General features: G+C 34.7%; 1 protein-coding gene across 2 annotated transcripts in view; it reads right to left on the bottom strand.

The window, feature by feature from the left end:
* Positions 1–1084: 1084 nt before the first annotated feature.
* Dsc2 (desmocollin 2) overlaps positions 1085–27242 on the bottom strand; it is a 31212-nt gene continuing 5054 nt past the window's right edge. The window contains exons 2-16 of one of the 2 annotated variants that reach the window (XM_076836512.2): positions 24310–24394; positions 22832–23031; positions 21756–21875; positions 20252–20407; positions 18713–18857; positions 17422–17588; positions 12974–13108; positions 12318–12503; positions 10536–10792; positions 10277–10419; positions 7639–7863; positions 4041–4277; positions 3521–3645; positions 1973–2227; positions 1085–1282 (exon numbers count right to left, since the gene is read on the bottom strand). In XM_076836512.2, coding sequence (XP_076692627.2) covers positions 1085–1282; positions 1973–2227; positions 3521–3645; positions 4041–4277; positions 7639–7863; positions 10277–10419; positions 10536–10792; positions 12318–12503; positions 12974–13108; positions 17422–17588; positions 18713–18857; positions 20252–20407; positions 21756–21875; positions 22832–23031; positions 24310–24394 — 2634 coding nt within the window. Of the gene's footprint in view, positions 1283–1369; positions 1416–1972; positions 2228–3520; positions 3646–4040; positions 4278–7638; positions 7864–10276; positions 10420–10535; positions 10793–12317; positions 12504–12973; positions 13109–17421; positions 17589–18712; positions 18858–20251; positions 20408–21755; positions 21876–22831; positions 23032–24309; positions 24395–27242 lie in introns of those variants that run through there. The other variant, XM_076836513.2, reaches the window with a different exon arrangement.

The following is a 27242-nucleotide window of genomic DNA, read 5'->3' as shown; positions in this document are numbered from 1 at the left end:
CTTGTTTTAAAGATATGAACTATAACTGTGTTACTGCACACTAAATATCCTCATCCCAATCTAATTACACCAGTCCTTTTGTTAACATAGAATGTTGCATCTAAAACATCATAACATAGTTCTACAGTTTCAATGGCAAAATTCTTTGTTGAGGAGGTAATGAAGCAATCACCAAGATATTCAAAACAATAAAGTTAACACATTGATTTTCAGAAAAAAAAGAATACATATGCTTACATAAAACAAAAAGAATTCACTTTATACAAAAGGAAAAAGAGAGACAACTTTGAAAAACATCTGGATTCTCTAACCTAAGTAGAAGTTTTTGAAAAAAATAGAAGACAAATAGGAGAGAGAGAGATAGACAGACAGACAGACACACCACTGGGCATTTCAAAGACAAAAAAACTGCAAGAGCAAAAACATTCTGAAAGCACTTTTGAAACAAGTTTCACTAACAGCGTCGGTAACAGGGAAATTATAGACTCAGTATAAGATTCTACATGAAATAAAATCTAAAAGTGAGCTCCACCAAAATGGAATTGTAATAACAATCAATATCTAGTTAGAAATCTCCCTTCCCATTACAAAGAAAGGTCATGCTACAAAATAAAGCAAGATGCAGTGTATACACTTTAGAATGTTTAGAAAAACAACAGTTTCCAAGCACCACACAAATAACTAAGTAATTAATTAACCGGAGATAATATTCTCTACATTCTTCTATCAGGTTATATTTCAAGTGGTCTTTAAATACAGATTTGAGTCAATTAAATTTTATTGCATTATGAATTGGCTGTTGTCATTATACCCAAATGTAAACAATAATGCAAGTTTCCTGTTTGTAAATAAATGTACTTGGGAGCAAGTAATCAAAAACTACATGGAAGTCCAAAAAATTGTGTACTTATTTGGTTTCCCGTAAATATGCATTTGGCCAAAGAGATTGTGCAAAATAAACAGAGAAAAGTTCCAAACATAACATCTTCTGTTTTGAAAAATCCTCGTTTGTAACTAAAAGGAAGAGGAACACAAATTAAAAGATGATAAAGCCACTGGCTTTGGTTGACTTATGAGACCATGTTCATCTCTTTATGCATGCTTCTGCTAGTGTCCTAAATTTGGGCTCCAAATGATCCAAAAATTCAAGCCCATCTTCATCTTGTCGTTCACTGCAACAGCCCACAGAACCAGCTGACGATCCTTTTCCTTCATAGTTATATGTAAGGACATAGTCTTGAGCGTGCTTGTGACTGTCATCTTGATTACACTGATTCACCTTCTGTCAAGGGGAAAAACACAACACATTTTATTATTATTATTTTAAACACCAAAACATACTAACATAAAAATAATTGCTTTGATTTACCTTTCATTGTTTAATTTTTAATCAGAGTGTGTCCTCTAATGGATTCCTACATATAAAAAATGCACATGATTGGTCTGTATGATCAAGAATCACACTATCAATTCAGTATATAGCAAGTTTCTATTTGTCACATACAACGCAGCAAGTAACTAGTGTTCATTCTAGGTAATCAGACATTTCCCCTTTCAAATATGATGGCAAAAAGTGAAAATGCATGTATTAAACTGAACCCACATGGATATGAGCTCAGATATCCACACACAGGCACAGTGATGAAGCACATGGGTATTGTCTTATACTACACTTCTGGATTCTAAGACATGAGTTATCAGATGTGAAATGTTAGCACAAAGTCTTGAGAGAATAATTTAAATATCATCACATCTGATTTCATTAAAAATAATAAAACCCAAACAACATCTGAGGAAAAGTAAATAACTACTCAAATCGGAACATAACTAAATCAGAATTAAGAAGAAACTACTTCCAATGAGCAGATTCATAATTAAATAAAAACAGAGATAGATATAAACATAAAATCTTTATCATTATAAAGTTTAAGGGAAATTAAAATAGATTTGTAGAACACCTAGGGAAACTCACATCTCCAAGTCGGGGCTGAGTGAAACTGTGCCACTCGGAGTAAGTGTATCTGCAGTTGTCCACATCCACGTGTCCTCCCCTGCAGGAATCCAGCGTGTGATGATGCCCAGCCCCCCGGCAGGAGTCCAGGGTCTGGTGTCCTTTCACCATTTCGATGGTCTCCTGCCCTCCGTTTTTGACTCCGGATCCCACGGTGCCACAAATTCCCTGACCAGAAGCACCCACAGCTTGGGTTGTGAAGCCATTTGTGGAATACTGAAATGAAAACAATTTGCATTGGGGAAATTACAGAAAAGAATAATAATAATAACAACACACACACACACACACACACAAAAGACAAAGAAAAATCAACATCATTACTGAAATTTGCCTTGATTTGTTTTGTGTCCTAGAAAGTAGTAAGCTCTCTGGGGACAGAAACTAAGCCTGTTTTGTCAATCCCAAGCATCTGACTATTACAATCCCAATATTAAATTTAGGATCTTATCATAAGAAACAAGTTGCAGCTGTCAGTGGCACTTGGACAAATTGGAAAGCTTGATGTATAATTCCTTCTTTAAAAGCTTCTTATATTGCACAACTTCAGTTGTTACCTCCTTCCTGCATATCACACCCCAAAGCATCACTACGGTCTCACATACATTTGCTTTCATAGTTAAATTATGAAATGTTACTTTCATAGGTAAATCCATCCCCTTTTATCTGACAAGGCAGAAACAGAAATAATAATTAGCCTTTTTGTTCAGCAATTCCGTTCACTTCAACTGAATAAAAAGAATGATGTTGCTGTAAGAATCTTAGCTATAATAATATATTCTTGCAATCCACATAAATGCAAATAATAAACCAAGCAGGGAAGATACCAAGAACATCAAAGCTCTGGCCACTAATGTAATTTAAGTTTTATTTCTTTCAATCCCTCCTTAAATACCTCAGGCTTTTATTTTCCAATTTTTTTTCTGCTCTGATCACTAATTATGCTTTTTATAAGGAATTTACTTGCTCCTCTTCCACATATTGGGCTAGAAAAAAGTCAGAGAAATGTTTGTCACTTGCTAGCACTGCTCTTTTGGACATTCAACCTCAGGCTCTTCTCTAACCCACATTACAGCCAGAACAAAATCCATTAAACTTCTTCCCACGACGATCAAAGCTTGTAGCGATTTTATTGCTGTTGCCAGAAAAAAATTTAAAACAATTACCCTGGCGATCTGTGACTAATTAAATGCAACATGTTTACAGCAGAAGCAGCAATTTAAATAGATGCAGAAAACTAGGCCTAACACTGAAACCATGAAACATCTGAAGTAGAAAGTACTAATGACATGCTAAAGGATTTTTACTATAAACTAGCACTACATGGCCAAATCAAAATACCATGTGTCCCCAGAGGAATCAGTCATTTTATCTGTTCCATGAGGGAGATGACATTTTATGGTAAATTACCTGATCTCAAAAGAACTTTGCTCAGAAAAGACCATTCTAGAAAGAATCTACATTATACACTAATTCATCCTTTGTATTTATTTAAGACAAATGGCTTACCACTTTGTCATCTCCAGGAGCTTCGGTGTTCGACACAATGAGGTTCTGCTGGGCTAAATCATCAGGCAGTTCTTTTGGTTGTTTGTTTATCACAGAAGTCCCACAGACTAATGTAAATAGTATACCTGGAGGAAGAAACAAAGAACTCTACTTAAGTCTATCATAAGATAATGTGAAAGTATGAATTTACAATGATTCATACACAAAATAAATCATAACTTTCTAGAGCATATAAGTGAGACTGCTTATGTCAAAGCAGTATACAAAAGTTTGCTCTAAATACATGTGGCAAGTGCATGCCACATGCTGTTATGTCTACACTGAAAGTTATGTCTATGTTAATTGAGGAGACACCAGAGCTACACATAAGTGCACTTAAAATATGCACTACAAATATTTATGTTTTAAATAGAAACTAAGCTATATGCAAACGATCAGCTATAGGTGAGAGTGCCGGTTATAAGAATGTGTCTTGGAAGTTACCCTAGAGACTGTTATTGAAATTCAAGAAAGGACTTACAAAATAGCAATGCTATGCCCAACAATATTGCCAGGATGGCCCACGTTCCAAGTTTTACTTCTCCGTTGCCAGTCCTTCCACTTGTGCGAAAGGTGCAGTCATTTTCGGTAATGCAGTTACATATAACAACATTCAGTGAAGTGACTGCAGAGAAGCCAAGTCTATCTGTAACCTGAATTGGTACTACATAGGACCCAAATGGAGGATCGTTCTGATAAGAAAGACTTGCCGCTGTATCTGAGGAAGAAATAAAACCCAACATTATAGAACATCACTGATTTGTCCTGGGCAAAAATAACTATTTACGAAATAAAACCAAACATTATAGAACATCACTGATTTGTCCTGGGCAAAAATAACTATTTACGAAATAAAACCAAACATTATAGAACATCACTGATTTGTCCTGGGCAACAATAACTACTTATCAGACAGTTATCATATTTCCCTACAAGTGGATATTCAATGGGGTAGCACAACTGCTAGCAGACTGTAAATGTGAATGGTCTGAATGGTTCTAACCTATAGCCATTGCATACTGCATATAAAAGTTGGTCTTGAAATAATATATTTTACCTGTTCAAAAACAAATCCTTTTATCATAGCTAAGGGGCATAAGAGGTTGGTTTTTTATCATATCTGTAAAATATTCAATTAAACCAGTCAGTGTATATTTCCTTTTCACTGACTTTATCAGAAAGGAATGATCTGAAATTCTGGGTATCTCCCTTTATTTTTTCTCATATACTGTGCCCAGTAAACACACACACTTGTGATTTATTATCAGAGACAGATTCTAACAACTTAGAACATACCTGACTTTGAACATATTAGTAGGTCATAGGTCACACTGCTGGAACTGCATCTCCTAAAGGACATTGGGTCCACCTGCACAGATTTTTATTTTGACCTTTTTGTTGTTGTTGTTGTTGTTAGATCAAAGGTAGAAAGAGATCTAGACCACAAGCCCAGTTTTGGATTCAGAACCAAAGACATGGTACTAAATATAGTTGTCACATGCCAAAGGACAATCCCTTAAATGCCAAATCTGACATTCTGATTTTTTTTTTTTTGGTGCGGTGTTTGAGGCTCTCAATGTAAATTGGATGTTTAGGTGAGAAAATTATTAAGATTTTAAGATAAACCATGGTAACCTTGTCAAGTTTATTATACAAGGAATAATAAAAATAATAAGACAAACAAAACCAAAACTAATGATTCACAGTGTGCTTTGGTCTATTTCATTCATGATCTCATTTACTTTCTGAAATAATCCCACTTTACACATGAGTAAATTGATGCTGAAACAGAATAAACAGTATGTTCAGATCTACAGAACTAATAAATGGTGAGGCCAGCATTTGACCATAGGACTTCAAAGTCTTTTCTTGGTGTTTCTTAACTTGTTGTTTCCCTGGTTTGGGATGAACTCACAGACCAGTAACTCTTTAAAATAATAAAATTTGAGGGCTTAGAGTGTAGCTCAGGGGTTTAAAACTTGCCCAGGATGTGCAAAGCATTGAGTTCAATACTCAGAACTACAAAACAAAACAAAACCCACAAAGTTTTGGACATACTTCTGCCAAAGTATGTTTATGTGTGTGTGTGTGTGTGTGTGTGTGTGTGTGTGTGTGTGTGTATATATATATATATATATATATATATATATATATATGAATATATTTGGGGGGCAGGGTACTGTGGATTAAACCCAGGGATGCTTTACCACAGAGCTACATCCCAGCCCTTTTTATTTTTTACTTTGAGATGATCTTCCAAGTTCCTGAAGTTCTCACTAAGTTGCTGAGGCTGGTTTTGAACTTGTGATCCTTCTGCCTCAGCCTCCTGAATCATTACAATCACCGGTATGCGACACTGCACCCAGCAAGTAGGGGTATATATTTTTTAAATTATCACTTCCTATCAACATTATTTAAAACAATGATGTTATGACACCAAATGAGTAGAAATGTCAAAAATCTAAGAATAAGGTTAACTCTTCTTAAGAAAGAATACACACAAAATCGAATATTGTTTTAAAGCCATCTTGCCGGTTCACAAGACAGGCTTCAAGACACAGTCAGTAGCTTACTTATTTTTACAGGTCCTTCTTTTCCTTTCCCCATCCCATTCCACTTTACATTTTTCTCACCTTTCTTTTCTAATTTGTCCTAATAGGAATGTGAGAGTCAGTCACTGAAAAGGTGGGATTTAACGATGGTCAAGGATATTTTAAAGCAAACTTTACTGGATTTACAGAGGTTCTTGAGTCATAAAAACTAGCAGAACATGACATTGAAGTCAGAATTAGACAGGCAGATAGGCAAGGGTCAGATCCAGAGAATGGAGGGACTGAACTGTTAATTCCTTCAGAGCTCTTCCTCCACCCTTATCAAGATAACCTGCCCCTGCTCCAACCTGTTGCTAAGGTAACCTCTCCCAGGGATCATCCCTCCTTCAGGGAGTTGTAAATTAGTCCCCTTCCTGCCCAGATCACTTCACCTTGGCCCCTCCAGCCCATCTGCTTCTCACCTAGTCACCCAGTCACCTATGCAGGAAGGAGAGAGATAAGGGGAAGGGAGCAGGAGAACAAAGGAAGCTTAGGACTATAAAAAGGCCAAACGCTCTCACTTCTGCGTATACCAGGATACTAGCTATGGCCCTGTTCTCCCTCCCAGAAGAAATCTATGTTACCCCTTTTTTAAATAAACCCTCTTTTATATGCTTGCCTTAGCATGTTTCTCTAATATTATACTTCAACAAGTGAGGGACAGGACTCGTCCCTGATAACCAGCAGTACCAACATCATGGTCCACAGGCAGGTAAGCAGGAGATGGGGAATTGCTGATGTAGAGAATGACGGGAAGGTGAAAATGGAGAGGTCACCTTCACTTTCACCATTCTTGTCACCAAAGACCATTATGGGCTGAAGTCTAAAGTAAAGACTGGGAACCAAGTTGAGGAAGGATCCCAAGAAAAACAACGGACACAAAATGGTCAGGAGTCAACACAGGGGTAGACAGGAGTGATGGCATGGTGGACACTGTCTGGGCACCAGATCCCCATGCAATGAAGGACTGTCATCAGTGTCTTCTATGAGTATCCCTTTTACTCAAACTCATATCCCTTTGGGCTGCCTCGTCCACCAATGGAGCAATGACAGAGAACGGGGAATCGACATGGAACCACTGTGAAAGGACCTGAGCTCAGACTCCCCATGGGATCAGCTCAGCTGTTACTGGTCTGCGCTGCACCTCCATTTCTCCTTTCCCCAGTCCTTCCTTTCACAGCTGATTTCAAGCAAATTTCTTAATACATATTCTGCTTGAGTGACTGCCTCAGAGGACGAATATGCAAAAGAGAGGGATTCCCTTATAATGTAGGGTATGATTGTCATGTAAAGAATCTATGTGGATGGGTTCTTAGAGTGAGAAATGCAAACTCATGAAACTTTGCCTAAAGAAACTCTGGCATAGAATTACAGGCAGACACTAGAGAGGCCTAGTGCCCGCCCAAACTGAGAACTGCATTATTCTGTTTCATCAAGAAACATCTAGATGACATTGAAAAGAAAAGGGCAACGTTTCGAAACACATACCATTAATTTTCATCAGTCTCCACAGTTTCCGTACTTCTGAATCGGAACTCCTAAAACTAAAATCAAACGGTGGGCCATTTATGGGTTCATCAGGATCAACAGCAACAATCTCCGCTGAGGACATAGTAGGTTTGCAGATTACTACTGTCTGCTTAGGTATGTACGGGCCATTATCATTCACATCTTCAAGTATAATCCCCAGTGTCCCCGTACAAGTTCTCCCATCTAGGAAAATCAAAGTAAAAATACATTTTTAATGTTTGAAGATTTGCCAAGAAATTATACACTGAAAATTTTTAAATACTTGTTGAGTACCTATAAGTTACTGTCACAAGCACAGCCACAAGCTAAATCCTCAGGGAACATTAAAAGAATATTATGGCCAGGTGTAGTATCACAAGAGGCCTTTAATCCCAGCAGCTTGGGAAGCTGAGGCAGGAGGATCACAAGTTCAAAGCAAGCCTCAGCAATTTAGCTTAAGCCCTAAGCAACTTAGCAAGACAGTGTCTTTAACTAAAAATATAAAATGGGCTAGGGTTCTGGCTCAGTGGTTGAGTCCCTTAAGTTCAATGCCCAGTACTAGAAAAAAAAAAAAAAAAAAAAAAGGAAGAATAAGAATACTATATTCAAGTGGACTGCAGAGAATAACTAGTATACTAGGTATGTTTACCCAATTCAAGAATTCACTACAATAAATATAGAAATCTTTATAGAGGTGAGTTTTGATTGGTTTTTAAGAGGAAAAAAGAAAAGAGTATGAACAATAGTACTTCTGGAATGTTTGAAAGCATGGGGAAATTCAAGGAGGTCAGAAAGCATGCTGTACATATCCCTGATCTGGAGAAAATAAAGGAAGAAGCAGAGAGCAGGGAGCAGGAAATTGAGAGTGGAGAAAAGGGCTGGGATCTTTGAATACCATACTAGAGAGTGTAGATTTCAATATCCATTTTTACAGGAAGCGCTTAAGGTTTTCCAAGAAAAGTTAATGATAGAAGATAAATATTTTGGAAAATAAAACAAAAATAGTATATGAAAATGTTCTAAGAGTGGAAAACCACTTGCAAACTGAAATAATCACCATGGATGTAGTTTAAGTAATTAATCTATATATTTGGCAAAAACTCACTGAGTAAGTACTCTGTGCAAGGCACTACACCGACAAATCTGGAAGATTCAAAGACAAAGCAGAAATAAATCTGGGACACAAATTAGTAATGACGTTATTAGGTATGAAGTTGAAGAGCATGGATCAGGAGTCCTGTCTCTCAATCAGTTATTCCTTCTAATTATTAAAGATGCCTTGAACACTGAGACGAAGAAGAGGAAGAAGAAAACCTGAGGCTCTGTCTCATAGGGAGCTATCAACACAGGATAGCCAGAGGACCAGGCAGATCCCGGAAGTCATAACCAGCGACTGGACCTGCAGTAGTTCCAGTGCCATTGTGGGCCAGGAATACTTGGAACTCCAGATTCAAAACTGGTCCTGAACCATGGGTCACAAAAAAGCAGGTACAAGCAACTATAAGACTACTAGCTGAGATGGGATACAGTAGAAGAGGAAAAAAAAAATAGAAGCAGAAAGCAAACCAAATACCTCCCATTTAATATAAGCCTGCCAATTAAATTCCCAAAGGAGCAATGTTAAAATCCAACAAAATCACTGTTAGATTAATTCTATGTAAGACTTCTTTGAAGCAGGTATAGTTAGAATCTTCTAAGATTTAAAGAAAATGCATTAATTATTTAAAAAGGAAGTTACAGCTCAAATTCCAGTAGAAATAAAATAGCAACATTCATCTAATGGGAATTCTAGAAAAAAAAAGAAAAGAATAGCAGAAGAACAATATTTAAGGAGACTAGTCACTGAGTATATTCCAGAATTAATTCAGAGAGAATTTGAATACCTAAATCATCTTCCAAAATCATGGCTGAATCCTAATTTTGCAAGTGAGAGCATAATAACGAATTTATTATAGTTAGCATATTTATCTTACAAAAGATCAAAGTTCAAATGTATGTATGGTAAAAGTGTATTTTGTGCACTAAATGAGTCTTATATATAATCACTCTACTCATATTCCTCTCAACTTTATAGGATGCACAGAACATAATTTTACATTTTATATGATTTTATGGATTCATAGTGTTGTCTAATTTTATAACTATATCATTTACTGTGAGGATGATTTATCTTTGTATAATGTTTTTAATCACAATTATAGCCCCTCAGTATACTGTTAAATTCCTGTAAAAGTTATAATTGCTTTCCAGAAGTGTGCCATGTGGCAATAAGTATGTTCTCCCTGTAATAAACTTTCCCAATAAAATGAAGATTTTAAGAGAAATGAGTAGATAAATTGAAGTTAGTTTTACCAAAGTCATTTTCTCAATTTTTCCTAATTATTTAATATTAATATGTTACAGTTTCAAGTATGTCTGTGACTAAATTGCTTTATAATTACATTTAACCCTGGAAATGCTATTAGAAAGCAGACATGAGTTAATAAATTATAGCAAATCTCTCAATTACTTTATATGTCATTTTGGGGAAAAATTAAAAGTGTCTAGAGTCACTTTTTTTAAAATGGAAGTATATTGCCAAAGATGTATGTAGCAGGCTTAAAAACACATTTCTTACTTTGATCTGACGCAAGGACGGTAACGTTATATACACCACTTGGGATGGCCTCTGCCTCTCGGTCAAGACTTCGGAAAACTGTGATTATTCCTGAATCTTCATTAATGGTGACCCACCCTTTTGGATCACTTATTTTCCTATACCTGTTTAACAACAATGAATTAAAGTCATAAAAAGTATTATAAGTGAAATGACAATAAGTAAATTATAAATCTTTAAAACACAATAAATTTGGAGCGAACAATAGAATGATAAATACCTTATTCCAGTGCTACTTTTTGTATCTGAGTCATATGCTTTGTAGCCACTGCTTCTTGTCCCTGCTGGGGCATTTTCTTTGATTCGAACAGTCTGGACTGGAGGGCTACACTCAGGGCCCTCGTCCTGGTTTTTCACATTAACAGTAACCGTTGCTGTACTCATGGCGGATCTTGAGCTAGTCTCTCTAGAATATGGAGCTTCATTAACTACTCCAATTTGTAGGGTCACCTGTTGTGTTTCTTCATAATTCAGTGGCTGGCAATTTAAATGTGTCGAAAATCAGATCAAGATATTTAAGAGTTGGCAATGTTGACAAGTACCAATAACTTGTTAAATTTGGAAATACATAAGTACTATGTTGGAAACAGTCATGAGAATATGAAACATGTATCTAAAATCATGGTGGTGGTAAAGAGAGGGGAATTCTTCAACTCATTCAGATTTGAGTGCAATTGACACAAACTAAACAAAAAACTCTTCCTCAACTACAAATTTAACACAGGCAGTATAACAGGTCTTGGTAATGATTTCAGGAAGAATTTACTAAAATCGATGTTAACAAATAAGAATCCTCCTTTAGTGGTTTCATATCATAATCAATGGTCATTTACTATACCATTCCCTTTTTGAGGACAGCTTGTCCTACACTCTTGAGATGAATAAAAATTACTTGGACTTGGTTTGTGTAGAAAAACTGAGCCAAGCTTTGTAAAATATATTTAGGAGGGGAGACACCAGATATAGAAAGTTTAAGAACATGACTCTTTCTTTTTCTATCTTCCTGCCCTCCACCCCCTTTCTTAAAAACTGGAAGTACCAAGTTTGATAGAAGATTTTATTGTATTTGACCTGATTTGTACTTGTAATGAAAATGAATAAAAGATTTTTTTTTCAGGTTTTAGACTTCACAAAAATGCATTTTCTTAGGATTAGGGCAAGGGGTGGGTAAGATAGAGACAGGACTCAAAAAGATTTTTCTTTGCTGTTTTGAAAAATAGAAATTAACTCACAAAGTACAGCTAATTTTCATCACTGCAAGGAAAAAAATTGCCCTTTTTGGTCCATACTAATTGAGAATAAGTGCAAACAGAAAGTTCTATAGATCCACAAGAGAATCGTGTTCTAGTTATTAAAAATACAGCAGAAATGTGTATGACTTTGCCCAAGGTCAAAATAGCTCAGGTTGCTTTATGTGCTATCTCTAGCTCCTGAATTAGCACTGAGTTCTCCTCAGATATAAAAATGATATTAGAAAGAAGTCTTAGAAGATGTACATCTTTGAATGGTTTAGGATTCCCATTCTGAAACTGGAAGTTAAGAATATATTGTATGCTCGATATATATGAACAAAAAAGACAGCTTCTCTATGGGTCTGACTAGGAGTGACTCATTTGGAAAGTTTACTAAGTGGTGATTTCTTAACCCAGCTACAAGAAAGAACAGTCTAGAAGAGCTTGACTCTGTTCAATTAGCCTCAAAGCTATGCTAGCTTTTGAATTGTTGAGAGATTTTGGTTAAAAGGCAGATACTATATCAAATTAATTGAATACATATAAATGGTTTTTTTAAACCATGACTTTATAAAGATCACCACAACTGAATATATATATATGTATGTGTGTGTGTGTGTGTGTGTGTGTGTGTGTATAGGCATTTACATTTACCTCTGTATGAATGTTATTCCTGCATCTACATAATTTTCTTTGTTCCTATTAAAACCCAATATGCTGTTCCATAATATTATAAATTACAAACAACTGATATACTAATTTATTCTTACCTTAACTACACACAGAACACCTTCATTGGTTCTGGGATCCGTTGCAATTTTAAAATTTCCATTTTCATTTCCCTTTAAAATGGTATAATTAGCTCTCCAATTAGGAGTATTAATTAAATCCTTATCCTCAACGGTAACACGTAAGATTTCCACATCAATTGTATTTTCTTCCACTGATGTCACATACTAAAAATAATAAAAAGAAACAAAATATTTCACTAGTTAGCCCTCAGAAAAATAAACCACCATATGAAGAAAGCTATGTCCTTCCAATTTCTTGAGAGTGTTTTTGGAGGTTCTACCAGGGAGCACAGCAACTCCTATACCCTTGACCCAAGACTGGTCCTCCTCTATCTCCTCTATCAGGAAAGGTGATCCCCTTCAACTAAGTGAACAGCAACTTCAGGAGGGATGCACGTGGTCAGGGAGGAAGGTGACATCTGCCTAGGCAGTCAGATCAGTCAATCAGTGGGTGACAGACGTCATAGCCAGATCACCTTCACATCCTGTTCTTCCAATTTCTAAAGAACTATGTTGACAACACCAAACTAGTATGTCATTGTGGTACTTCATTTGAAATCATGAAGCACAGATGGAGATGTGCATATTTATCAACACTGTTACATATTTTTCTTATATAAATACCATATACTTACAGAAGTACGGGTGAACGTTGGCAAGTTGTCATTCACATCTCCAATATTAATGATACAAGTTGCAGTTGTGTGCAAGCCAAAATATTGACCATCCATGTCTTGTACTTTTATTTTCAACTGGTATTTATCAATTAACTGAAAACAAAAAAAGAACTTAATTACTGGGTGAAAACAGCAACATTATAAATAAAATCTTTGTTTATACTCTAAAAGTTTCCATTCGTTAATAACCTGAGGTGCATTTAAATCTAATGGTGCACATGTAATTAAGAAAAACTTGAAGGAACTTCAGTTTGTGTAGTGGGGAGGGAGAGATGGGGCTGTGGGAATGGGAAATGGTGGAATGAGACAGACATTATTACCCTATAAACATGTATGATTACACTACAGGAGTGATGTTGCACCGTGTACAGCGAGAAGAATGAGAAGTTGTGTATAATATGTCAAAAATGCATTCTACTGTCAAATATAACTAATTAGAACAAATTAAAAAAGGAATCTTCTTCACTCTAGTAATTTTCAATTTGTGAAAATTGAGTAATCTCATCTACTTTAATAGGAAATAAATTGATTTTATCATTCTGCAGCAGAAAAAAAGAAGGTCTATAGTTATAAGTACATTTACAATTGTTTGGCAATTAATCAAAATCTTGCTCTTCTATCCAAGTAGATTCTTACATTAAAAATATATAGAGCAGTGACTTTTACAATAGTTTCGCAATAAACAAAATGAAATGTCCTCTTGTGAGAAAAGATAAGATTTTAGGGATTTACTTTACATTTTTTAAAAAAAAGATCATTCAATGAGTATGAAGGTAAAGGTCTGGGGCAATGTAACATGGAACACAGAATCCAGCTTTTAGGGTTTTTCATCAGATGTTACAAAAGGCTCATTTATTTCCTTAAAGATATGTGCTTCTCCTCATAATGGTTCCATTTATCATGAGTAACTGAGATACAGAAGGAATAAAACAGCAAGATTATAATAGCTTCTGGACTGGACTGGACTTTAGGAGACTTGGGTTCCATTCTCAACCCCAAAACACAACATGTGCAATCTTGGGTAGTGGGATATATATCTTTGCCTAGTTTTCTACCATAAATTGATTATAATGATTATTTTCCTACCTAATCTTTTCCCAAGACAAAGTAATTTGTGAAAATCTATCCACCTAAAATGTTCACCCTTCTTATACAAAGCCACCTTCTTCCCATAATTTGACACATGTAATTTTCTTGATTTACTCCTCCCTCATAAACTATGTGTAGACTTAAAAAAAATTAAGGCCTATTTCGACTGAAAAGTTTATAAGCCTTGTGCTACTATGCTTTCAAGAGGAATTATATATTTTATTTGCAGTGAACTTATAAATGTTGGAAATAATCAATTGGCTGATAAAGAAATGAAGTTTTAGCCAGGTGGGGTGGCACATGCCTGTAACCTTGCAACTCAGGAGATAAAGGCAGGAGGATTTGAATTTAAAGTCAACTTCAGCAACTTGGTGAGACCCTATCTCAAAATAAAAAAAGAAAAAAGGGCTGAGGATGTAGCTCAGTAACAAAGCCCCCTGGGTTCAATCTCTAGTGCCAAAAAAAAAAAAAAAAGAAAAGAAAAGAAAAATTAAATTTGGCTATCCTCAATACTCGTGATATATTCAAATGGCAGGGAAATTCTGGTGCATTAAAGTTATAGACAACAGATGAAACTGGAATCCTGAAGTCAAAAAGTCATTATAGAGCACTACTGGGTAAACTCTGTGGTAAAAAATGCTTTCAAATGATTCTACCAGAAACATCTATTTAAGGTAAAAGTACTTGTGTGATTGTTTGACTTGCAAGCTAAACCAGCCATTGTGATTTTTAAAAATTGTTTTGGGATTTTTTTTTCCCCACAGAATATTATTTTTTCATGTGGTTATTTAGAGTATTTGGAAGATACTTTGTCAAATCACTTAACAAATAATTATTTTTTGTAAATGATAAATTAGAGTTTTCAAGCAAAAATAAGAACCTGGGAAAACTTGTATCAACCATTGAGATAATAATGGAAATCAAGAAGTTATTTCTTTAATATTGTTTAATGAAATACATGAACATTTGGAATATCTATATAATTCTGAACCAATGTTTTCCAAATGACCAATGATAGTAAATATCATACAACAGTGAAGTATCCACTCATAGTACGAGACAGATTAATGGACTTTATTGGGACAAAGTAAAAAAGTTCATTGATGAGACTTCAAAGTCCGCATTGCCAAAAATGTTTAGGTAACAACCATTTATTCAGTTTTGATTTTAATACTACAGAACAGACACAATTACCTTCAACTACTATTGAAATGCTCCTCTTTTCTCACTTCATATAATGTCAAATGTTCTTTGTACACTTCTGCTACAACTACCTATTTATTATGACAGAAAGCAGGAGATTGAGAATCCACCTGTCTTATATTAAGCCAAATAGTAAAGATATTTATTGTTTTGGAAAATTTACTTATTTTTATGCAAATTTTATCTGTGTTAATATGTAGTACTTTTGTTGTTATTTTAAGTAAGTTAACACATATTTTAAACTATCCTTGGCTTTTAATATTAATGGGTTAAAAAGCAATAAATACAACCCACATAAATAAAAGGTCTTCAGGATCTTCAACAATACTTAAGAATGTAAAGGGGCCATAGACCAAAAATTTTGAAGATCACTGCTCTCATTCACAAGGGGATAAGGAAATGGAGAAGAAATGAATCTATCGGAAGTTTCAAGAATCAAAAAAATACCAGATAATCACATATTACTATGTATTGAGATTAAGGAATATAAATTAGCACACAAGACAAATTGCTATAAAAATTCAGAAGCATAATGTGGTGGAGAAGTAATAGTTGAATAAGTAAATGTATAATTAAAGTAGGATAGTTACATTGGAAACAGACAATATGAAAGTAAAATAGTCAACATACTTTGGAAAGTGATTTGATTGAGAGGGTACAAGTAGAACTCAAATAGAACTTTGAAAATATGACTCCCAGGTAACAACAGAAAATTATGAATAGGTGATTCATTAATATTATTTTAACTAAAAAATATGGGAAAGCGAGGATGTTTAGAAGATGAGTTAAATTTTAGATACATCAAAGAACCTGTGAAACATCAAAATAAGGATTTCTAGCAGTCAACTGGACATGGCAACCTAAAGTTAGAGAGATTAAGGTTTTTTTTCCATCTATGTAAGAAGAAGAACATTGATTAGACCCCTGAAGAGGGCATGAGATAAGAGGAACATCTCTCTCATAGATAACAAATTTCTGCATGTTACCAAACGGTTCACTTTTCATATTTGACACTCCTTATTATGTTTAATGCTGTAAGTATTTTTTTATTTGAAATTTTGGTTCATGAAACATTAAATTCGTAGGATTAAAAATTAAGATTAAAAATTAGCACTCTGGAAGATTAAAACGTACTTTAAATAACAATTTTCCTAAAAGTGGAGGGATAGATCAATGGTAGAGCTCTTTCCTGGCTGCATGAGGCCCTGGCTTCAATTCTAATAATAATAATAATAAAAATAATAATAATAATAATAACAACAACAACAACAATATTTTTTCTAATTTTTTTTCACATCATGCTTTTAAAAAACACATTTAGAGCTGGGGTTGTGGCTCAGTGGTAGAGCATTCGCCTCACACATGTGAGGCACTGGGTTCGATCCTCAGCACCACTAAAAAATAAATAGAAAAAATAAAATGTATAAAAAAAGAGAATATATCTTTAAAAAAAACTACACACTTAGAGATGGTATACAGAGACAACCAGATACAGGTAGAATGTCCTTTTCTGAAATAGTTGGGATGAGAAGTGTTTTGTTTTTCAGATTTTTTTTAGATTTTTGGAATATCTGCATACACATGATTTGATAACGTGGTGATAGGACCCACATTAACCCAAAATTCATTTGTATTTCATTTATACATAGCTTGTGCCTGTGGGGTTTTTTTTTTGGTTGTTGTTGTTTGTTTGCTTTGTTGTTGTTGTTGAGTTTGTATGTTTGAGGGCACTGGGGATTGACCCTAGGGGCATCTACCACAGAGCTACCTCTCCAATCCTTTTTTTTTTTATTATTTTATTTTTAGACAAAGTCTCATAAGTTGCTGAGCCTGACCTCAAAATTTGAAAGCCTCCTGCCACAGCCTCCCAAATCTCTGGGATTGCAGGTTGTGTGCCACTATAACCTGCTTACTCTGCACATATTACTATGCCTCTCTTTTGATGGTGATCTATCCCATGAGATCAGGTATAGAATTTTCCACTAGTGATCTCATATCATTTCTCAAAACAGTGTGAATATTTCAGATGTCAGGTCTTCAGATTAGGGAATATTAACTTGTACTATGAAATAGCCATATTACAGTCAAGTAGTACTTGTTAATAATTCTGTTACCTCTCTGTCAAGCTGAGATGACAATGTGGTGATCACACCTGTAGATGGATGCATAGAGAAGAGTGTGGGTGAGGACGGGAGCTGTTCCAGGATGGAGTACCTCAGGCGTGTGTGCATCGTGTCGGGCTCATCTTTGTCAGTTGCAGACACCTGTCCCACGATGGAACCTAATTGTGAATACAACAACCTATTTAATTGTCAAAGCTTTCATATAATCAAATTCTTACTGACTTCACTCTTCACATAACTCAAAAAAAATTTGTTTTCTCTGATATGCAAATGCTAATTCACAATAAGAGGGGGTGGCTAGGGAAAAATAGAGGTACTTTGGATTAGGCAGATGGGAGTGAAGGGAGGGGAGGGGGTGTGGAAGTAGAAAAGATTGTAGAATGAATTGGACATTATTACCCTATGTACATATATGATTGCATGGTCAGTGTGATTCTACAACATGTACAAGCAGAAGAATGAGAAGTTATACTCCATTTATGTATGTATATCTAAATGCACTCTACTGTCATGTGTAACTAATTAGAACAAATTAAAAAAAAAACAGCATTGCTACATTGTAGAGTTTGGTAATTAAATCTATTTAATTGTACTTCACGTATGAATTTATAAATGTTGATATAACACCTTACGATCTTTGCATTTCTAAACTAAAATATTCTAATTATGCCCTAGCCTTTTTTTATTTGCAAGCCTATATTCAACCACATGACCCAGTTTTCTTTGAAAATTGATGGTGCAGTTGGGTCTTTCTAAAGAAAGGCTCATTCTGATTTCCAGATAAAATGGACTGTTTTTGCAAGATTGAGAAAACATTTGTATTATTCTCAATGACTTTTATAACCACCCCCAGAATATCATCACTCACTTAACCATTATAGAACACCAGTAGACACCTTTAGGACTATGTCCAATCACTCAATGACTCATTTTTTGGAGTATGCTCTCTTACAAGCATTTATTTGCCCTAATATAAAAAAAAAGGCAAAAAAACTTTTATTAACTCCTGTTTCTGAGGCACTGTGATTTCCATTCCATTTATGTTATGCTTCATTTAATCTTCACAGTAATCTGGCATACTGAAACCCCATTTTACAGATGAGGAAATTAAGGCTTGTCAAAACTAGGAAGCTTGAGCAAGGACAACTAATGAAAGGTAAAGTAAAATCCCACTCAGTGTTCCAACCACCACTATATGCTGCTTTCTAATGGCCATAGTGAAACTCAGTTCATGAGCTGAAATGCATTAAAATTGTATTCTATCATCAAAGTGGATACTCACCAACTTTGCAGCTTTCAAGAATCATAAAAGTGTATGTTGTTTCTGTAAAAATCGGGGCATTATCATTTTCATCCTCTACTTTGATTATCAGAGGCAATGGATATTCTGGTGTATAACCATCTGGAGTTGTTGCAAAGGCAGTTAGCTGTGAATTGAGTGAAAATAATACATTTTGTGTGTATGGTGCTGGAGATCAAACCCAGGGCATTGCATATGCTAAATGCATGCTTTACCACTGAGCTATACCCTCAGTTCCCCCAAATTATTCTCTAAAATAAAGTATGGCTTCAACTTGCTTGGACTTTAATTTGGAGATTGTTCAGAACTGCAATGTTTGTCTCACCACTTGTTACTGATTTTGAATGTGGACATAACTTTAAGCCAATAGAGGTTGCTAATTCCTTGGAGAAGTTGAGCACTTGATGCTTAAATTTATCTAATATAGTAACATAGATCATTTTAATTTCCTCACCATTGTTATATTTGTTCATAAGTATAACTTTCTTGTTATAATTTTCAAAAAAGGCTTGAGGATTTTGTTTTGTTTGAAAGTTTTGGGTGCAAGGATTTTAATACAACTTTCTGGATCTTTCTTAACTTAGATCTTCAGGACTATAAATTCTCCAGGTGGATTTAACTATATATTATCTTATTTTCTACTAATTAAAACTCTATGCATATCAATGTTTATACTTAGATTAGTATTTTCCTAATCATTTTTTAATTTAAAAAGCAAGATTCAGAAACAGAACACATGAATGGCCATAAATTATGTATGGAACATATTCCATTCTTGTGATTCCATAAGATGAATTTCAATTCTAATTTTTTTCATAATAGATATCATAGACAAAGAGCATCACAAATACTTAGAAGGTCATATCATAGAAATCTTAAACCTAAACACTTAATCCAAAATTTATCTGTCTGGTAGGTTAATTTGATTTTCTGATGAATATTAATTCATCTATAATAGATGTAAAATAATAAAAACTGAGTTAAGCAAGAGGACCAGGTCCTGTTGGAAATAAAACAAGCATGAGGTCAAGTTCTCACACGTGAACCCACATTGCACCACAGGAAAGAGATGCAGAGACTGGAGAAGACTGAATGAAGCACATTACGCACTGGCCACACTCCTTACTTGATCCCATGGGTTAACTTTCTCCTATTGCAAAGGTTCTCAGGTATATGTCACTTCTGAACCTCATTTACCTCCCATGTTACTTCTGTACTATAAAGAGGTTCACGAATCTTTTCTACCAACTTAAGACCTGTTCTCAAAATGATACTTATTTTTTTCTTTTGAAAGAAAAAAAACAAAAATCAAAAACAAAGAGTAAAACCATAATCCCGGGAACAATCTTATAGGATTGTTATGAAAATTCTTATGTTTCAAGTCAATGCTGTGCTATCAGATAAAGCCAGAGTATTAATGACAAATTCACAAAATAGAAAAGGGTAAATGAATTAGAGATGTGAGAAACAACGGCCAAGCTTAATAACCATTAATATAACACACAAACTTTTAAGTTTTACCTCAAAAGATTCATATTGCTCACGATCTACCCGTTGAGTACAATACAGGTTTCCAGTATCCCTCTCCACATAAAATAAATTTAGAGGTTCTTGGTCAACTCCAGGCCCTTTAATGGAATAGTATATGGTGTAGTTTTGGGCTACATCAGATTGGACCTAGAGAGTAGATATAATTATGAGACAAGTTTTTTTTTCAGCACAACTTTTACCTGTATATTTGTACAATCACATTCTCAATTTTATCACAATAAATATTACCCTCTTTAATTTATGATTATACATATAAAAGCCTCATGATTGAGAAATTTTAAGAAAAAGGCAAGAGCAAAATGATGTAGTAGAATCTTGGTTTCCAAGAATAACTAAGAAATATATTAAGGCTAAATGGTATGTATGTGAATCAACATTTAAAAGTTTTTCCTGTATTAGAAAACAAAATATTCTGAGCATGAAAAATTACTTGGCTATTTTAAAAAGAAAAATAAATTTTTATTATAAGTGACAAAATAATTAAGAAAGTGGGTTTAAAGTATACTATTCCTTGCTGAGTTTTAGTATTTGTTATTATCTTCCTTATTATAAGAGCTAAGTGAAAAAAAATATATGTGAAGGAGAATAAAAATGGAATAATATCCAGGCAAGGGTAATATTTGGTCCTTGATTCATAAAAAATTTCTTCCAAGCTGTTTTCATTTTCTCTTTGAGATCTTGACTGTCATTATCACAGGATGACTAACACAATTATTTCCTAACAAATTTTTCTCAACTTTAATTTGTTCTCCTCTGAGCTGCATTCAGTTTGTTGGTGGGGTATAAAGGAAGAATCTCCCTCACCATTTCAGAAATTAAAGGAAAAGAAACCCAAGTCAGAGATTGAGTGATAGTGGCCACTAATAGTGGAAGAAGGGAAGAAGATTGACTGGGGTGTCCACTAAATGTTAAAAAGGAAAAGAGAAAATGTGCATTTGGTGTGATTTAAGAAATGGACTTTGTAATGGAAAGTCAGAAGTGTCTTCCTCTTTTGTGGCATTTGTAATTTCATCCTTTATTATGGAAGACACCTGGGAATTTTTCTAGGCTGTGCCCAAGGTCTGTGATTCCTCTGTTGATTAAAAAAAAGAAATCATTAAAGAAAGGTGTTCGAAAGTGCTAGATGGGTTTTATAGTTCGATAGCTAGCCTCTGCATAGCTCAAGCTACAAAAAAGTGTATAAAGCTATAAAGAAATATATTTGTATCCATATGCTGAACATGTATACATATCCCCATGCAATCAAATATTCATATGATATCACTTTTCTATGGTTTTTTTTCTTTTTCTTTTTTTTTTTTTGCATAGCTGGGAACTGAATCCACGGTCCTGTGTATGCTAGGCAAGTGCTCTGCCACAGAGGTACATCCTATACCCTGACACAATTATTTCTAAATAACTGCATGATCAATGTCACATTTTGATGTTAAGATGGAAACAACGGATTTTACAGCAGAGGGAAAATATACTGTACCTGTTGAAGAAAAAGTGGGAAAGGACCCAAGGAATTCTCCATCATGGAACAAGGAATAGGAGCCCATCTTCTCTTGGCACGTCTTAGAACTTTTTCTTTAGATTGTCTTCTCTTTTGTACCTCAATTTAGAAGATAGAAATACATCAACAAATAAAGTCAATGACCACTTTATTCTCAAACATTAGAAGTCAGACACATCTTCTCTCATGAGGATTAGCTGGGGAGGTATAAGACAGTAGTGCTTGAAAACCAAATGGAATATCAACATTAAGAGAATGGGAAAAAAAAAAAAAACTAATAGCTGCATAGCTATGATGACAATAATCCTTTTTGAGAGAATAACTTGGTGGAAATGTGGAAGAAAGAGAGATGGAATTGGAAACCTAGAAGCAAAACTAAAAAGAAAATGACTGTTGCCACATTGCCATGCCAAAACACAGGAGGAGGCATATGCAAAGAAAAGAAGTGAGTATGTGCCCTTCCAAATTTAGCATAAGCATCTTCCACTCACCAGCAACTAAGCAGAGCCAGGGGACCAACAAAGAGATCTGTGTCAGAATGAGGAGAGAAATATGGTGACACCTCTCAATTACTTCAGTAAGGAATGATCAATGCTGAATCAAAGACACCTTGATTTTTGGTGTCACAAGATAATAAGCATGCATGTGGTCCATCCTCCTAAAACAGCAATCTATTTAAGACTACAAGTTATGCTAAGATGCATGAGAAAAAAAGAAACATTTTTCTTTACTAGAGACAGAGTTTCAAATTTTGCTTTTGGAAATCCATGCTATAGTAAAGACCAGCAAATGTTTTTTTTGTGTGTGTGTCTAATCTCAAATTCTCATGCTGTAGCTTATCCCAATTTCTCCTTTCATGTCCTAAATGAGAAGGAATACAACCTTTAACAAACTACCTTATACAGCCCTTTTTCACTTACACACTGTTGTTTCATTGTTTTCATTATTCAAACCAATCTATTCCATATCTTTTCTGATTCCACTTCTACCCCGTCAATATTATAAAACCTAAAGACGAGACATCGTTATACTTTGTTCATATTATTTTCATATACCTGTGTTTCTTTCTCTAAAAGGACAGATATTTCCTTCTCCTCTTGGCTGTCCGTGTTAAAAAGTAATATGGTAAAACTCCTTGTTTCTGAGGACAGGAGAACAGCACTGGTTGTATAGACTGAACCATCTTCTAAAATTTGGAAATCAGGATCACTTGAGTGAATGATATTTGCAGATTTAAAACACTCCTCCAGGTTAACTGTATAAAATAAACATAGCAATCATTTTTAAGGTGAAACACAATGATACATAGTTTTAACAGTAATGCATGCTTGTGTAGGAAGCCACTTAAATTACACTCCCACTAGTATATTTAGCATTTTTAAAAGGACATATGAGGCTGGGTGCCATGGCATACACCTGTTAATCCCAGTGGCTCACGAGGCTGAGACAGGAGGATTGCAAGTTCAAAGCCAGCCTCAGTAATAAGCAACTCAGTGAGACACCGTCTCTAAATAAAATACAAAATAGGGCTGGGGATGTGGCTGAGTGGCCCAGTTGTCACTGAGTTCAATCACTAGTACCTGCCCCCCAAAAAAGGATATATGAAACTATGTGGGTTACACTGTGCATAAACACAAACATCACTTCTAATGCTTATTTTATTTATTTATTTATTTATTGGTACTAGGGATTGAACCCAGGGATGCTTAACCAGTGAGCCATATCCCCAGCCCTTTGTATATTTTATTTACAGACAGGGTCTCACTGAGTTGCTTAGGGTCTCTCTAAGTTGCTGAGGCTGGCTTTGAACTTGTGATTCTCCCGCCTCAACCTCCAGAGCCGCTGAGATTACAGGTGAGTGCCACTGCACCTGGCTTACTTTATATTCTTATTTTAAAATGTCTGTCCTGAAACAATGTTTGAATGTTTAAGCCAACAATGAAAAATGTTTTTATTAACTGAAATTAGCTGTAGAGGAACACATAAGAGTACCTGAAGTAAGTCTAACACAATCTAATTGATTAGAAACAGTGGTTCTTAAATTAAAATATCACAGAACTCATAACATCTACTGTGAAATACTCATCAAATTCTGTGTTCCCACTAGTTTGATCTTTCCTTATATAAGTGAGTTATGTAAAAAGCTTAAGCAATAAAAAATAGTACATGAAAATAAAATATAATAAGATGTCAAAATATTTCATGATGAAAATCCAAAAACAATATCTTTAAATTCAAGAAATAGTTTCAATATATTTCTCAATTTCTTAGAAGCATATTTAGCCTATACCATATCTTTCATCTAATATTAAAATTATTTTATTACTCAAGCTAAAGCTTTTTTATCTTCAAATAATTGCACATTTTTAAAACAAAGACTAATATTCTTTCACTGACATGATACATGGATTAAAAATGATATAGGACTGTTAGTTTTAACTATTGCCTGATACAGTTATAGTTTTAAAAATTACACTAGCTTTTAACAGATCATACAAATTAGGGTAATTACATACTTTTAGTAGTATCTTACCTCTACCAACAAATTTTTCAGCATCTAATTTGGAGGGAACACGTAGTATCACCTGTTTGCAGGCGTCACAGGCAAATGATAAGATCTATTAAAAAAAAAAAACAAATACAGATTATGCCTTAAAAAGATCCTTTTGATGAGTACATTGTTTATATAAATTTTATTTATATTTTAAGTAATGTACACTTAATTACATAGATAAAATATTAGATATGTAAATATATGTATTATTGCATAAAATTTATATAATTTTGAATCAGTTTATATAATTAGCAAAATAAAACTAAAAACATGCTAGAGTAAGAAATCAGAAGAAAATTTTATCAAAGGGGTGAATGAAACCATAAAAGTCTTATCTCCCTCCTTCACAAAGCACATAAACTCAAGAGAATTATGTACATTCTTAAGCTTTGTTTCCTGTTCTATAAAATTTATTTACTTGTAACAGCACTGAATAACTTAGTGGGTTTAGTAAGGATTCAACAACCTATGTGAGAGAGTACTTAAAACTAAAGACAGTTCTAAGGACAGCACAGGGATATAAATAGGAATGAGGAGTAAAAATGAATTTAATGAGCCAGCAAATTGTTGCAGTAAATTTTTAATCGACTATGAGCTATGATACCAAACCCATTATCTCCCAAATCTCCAATACGAAAATATGGTGCTTTTAAAGAAAACGCCATGGAGTGATCTGGTGAGTATTTATGTGTAATTATTTCACACAAACAATGCAACTTTTCGATATGAGAACTTACTGTGAAGATGCATTTTCTCATAAGTCAAAGTTAATTTAAGGTTATTTTAGAAAATAGTTTTACTTAATCATTTTTTAATGATTTATGATGAACCCATTCCAACATATATTTGAATATGTAGAAATTTAATTCTTCTCTCTCTGAAACTTGACAATGGCTGCTTCTGAAATGTTTACATTCTTTTTTCCTCAGTTTTGCAAAGGCATTTGACCAAAGCCAAAACCAACACAGCTAACTGGCATTTACACTGTGTTATTCACAAAATTCATAAATATGAGCTATTACCATCTAAGTTTGGAAGGCAATTTTTATTTGCAATGCATACTAAGGAACCTGTAATCGTGCAATTTACATAGCATATAAAGGATCAGATAAGAGATTGTGTTTTACTTGGAAGTTAAAGATGGACACAATGAAGAGGTTGTATTTGAATTGAAAATTAAAAGATGAGAAGAATTTCCACTGGCAGCAAGTTGAGAGCTAGTAGGAGTAGGATCAGATGATTCCAAGGATTCTAGTTTAAGGTGATTGACAGAATACATCCTTATTCATTCAACCAACATTTATTGGTTGGTAACTAGGTGTTCAACAGAGTCAAAGGCTACAGGCAGTGAACAAAGCAAAGTTCTTTTCCTCGTAAAGATTACATTGTAATAAGAGACAAAAAAATAAATATACAAATCTCACATAATCTTAAGGCAAAGAAAGATAAAGGTTATGAGGAAAATAGATCAGAGAAAGAAGATGACAAAGAGAAGAACAGAAGCCTAAATGAAGTGAGGAAACAAATCAGTTCCTAAATTGGGGAATTCTTCCAGGTGGGGCTAAACACCAGAACAAAGGCCCTAGAAGAGGACTTTCCCAGAGCTCATGGTAGTCCTGCAGAGTGAAGAAAAGGATGAGGAAGAATGAGGAGATAAAACAAATGGTCAGTCAGGGCATATCATCTAGAGTCTAAAAGGCCAGGGTAAGAAACAGATATTGTTTTAATGTAAAAAGAAGCCACAGCAGGTTTAGAGCATGGGGAGTGGTAAATACATCTGCTAAGTTTGTGGAAAACAGATCATGACTAAGGAGAAAGTGGAAGCCAAAAGACCAATTAGGAGGACAATTTGGGGTGGGGGGTGTAGTGGCATCCTGGCATCCATTCATTCATATGCTCAACAAATATTTATATACATCATTCATGTGCTTCCCTGATATGAACTTCCCACTGACAGGACCCTGTAGTACAGGACACTGTGGAAAAGTGAGAGAGTTGGGGATAACCTGGGCTGAGAGCCAGATTAGATTACCTGAAAAGTGGCAATAAGTTAGCCACGGCAAGAGCAGAGCTTAAATTCAAAATACAGAACAAAATAATATAAAGTCCCAAAGATGACACAGGCCTGAGAAAGAAACCTAGAATGGCTGATATGTGTAATACAAAGAGGAAGAGGTTTAAAATGAATTCACGATTTAGGTGAGGAATAGTTTCTAAATGATGTCAACCAAATATATGAATTTTTCTCCCTAAAGATAATAAGAAATCAGTGGCACATGCCTGTAATTGCAGCTGAGACAGGAAAATTCCAAGTTCAAGGCCAGCCCCATAATTTAGTGAGGCCCTCAGCCACTTAGTGAGACCCTGTCTTAAAAAAAAAAGGAGGGGGGGACTGAGGATGTGAGGATGTAGTTCAGTCAACCTGGGTTAAATCCCCAATACCAAAAAATAAAAATAAAATAATATTGAGAAGAAACCAAAGAGTTGCTTCAAGCAAATAAATTGCATATACATCTTTATATTTGAATATGAGTCTGAGCAATGTACAAAATGGATGTAGCAAAACAACTTTCATTTCTAATGCAGGCAGGTGAGGTAAACTCCATACCAAAACTAACTAGAAATGCTGGATAACATATTTTTAAAATATCCTAAACCATCCAAAAGCTAACAAAAATAATAAGGAATTACTAGGCAAAAACTGAAGATAAAGCTAGAACACAGATCAATAAGAGGAACCCAGAAACAAATTCCAATCTGCAAAGATTCGATTCTAATTTGCTGACTTCTACAGAGAAGGAATGAAATCAAAGCAGAGAAACCACGAACAATTGAAGAAAAGACCCTTGCCACAGTAGTCTGGGCTCCCCAAATGCTAACCCCTCATTCTAAGGCTGAGCTGGAAGAAAGAC

The sequence above is a fragment of the Callospermophilus lateralis genome, chromosome 17, assembly GCF_048772815.1.
Source record: "Callospermophilus lateralis isolate mCalLat2 chromosome 17, mCalLat2.hap1, whole genome shotgun sequence".
In the NCBI taxonomy this organism is placed as follows: domain Eukaryota; kingdom Metazoa; phylum Chordata; class Mammalia; order Rodentia; family Sciuridae; genus Callospermophilus; species Callospermophilus lateralis.
Note: the sequence above shows the minus strand (reverse complement) of the source record. Positions and strands in the feature narration are given on the sequence as shown.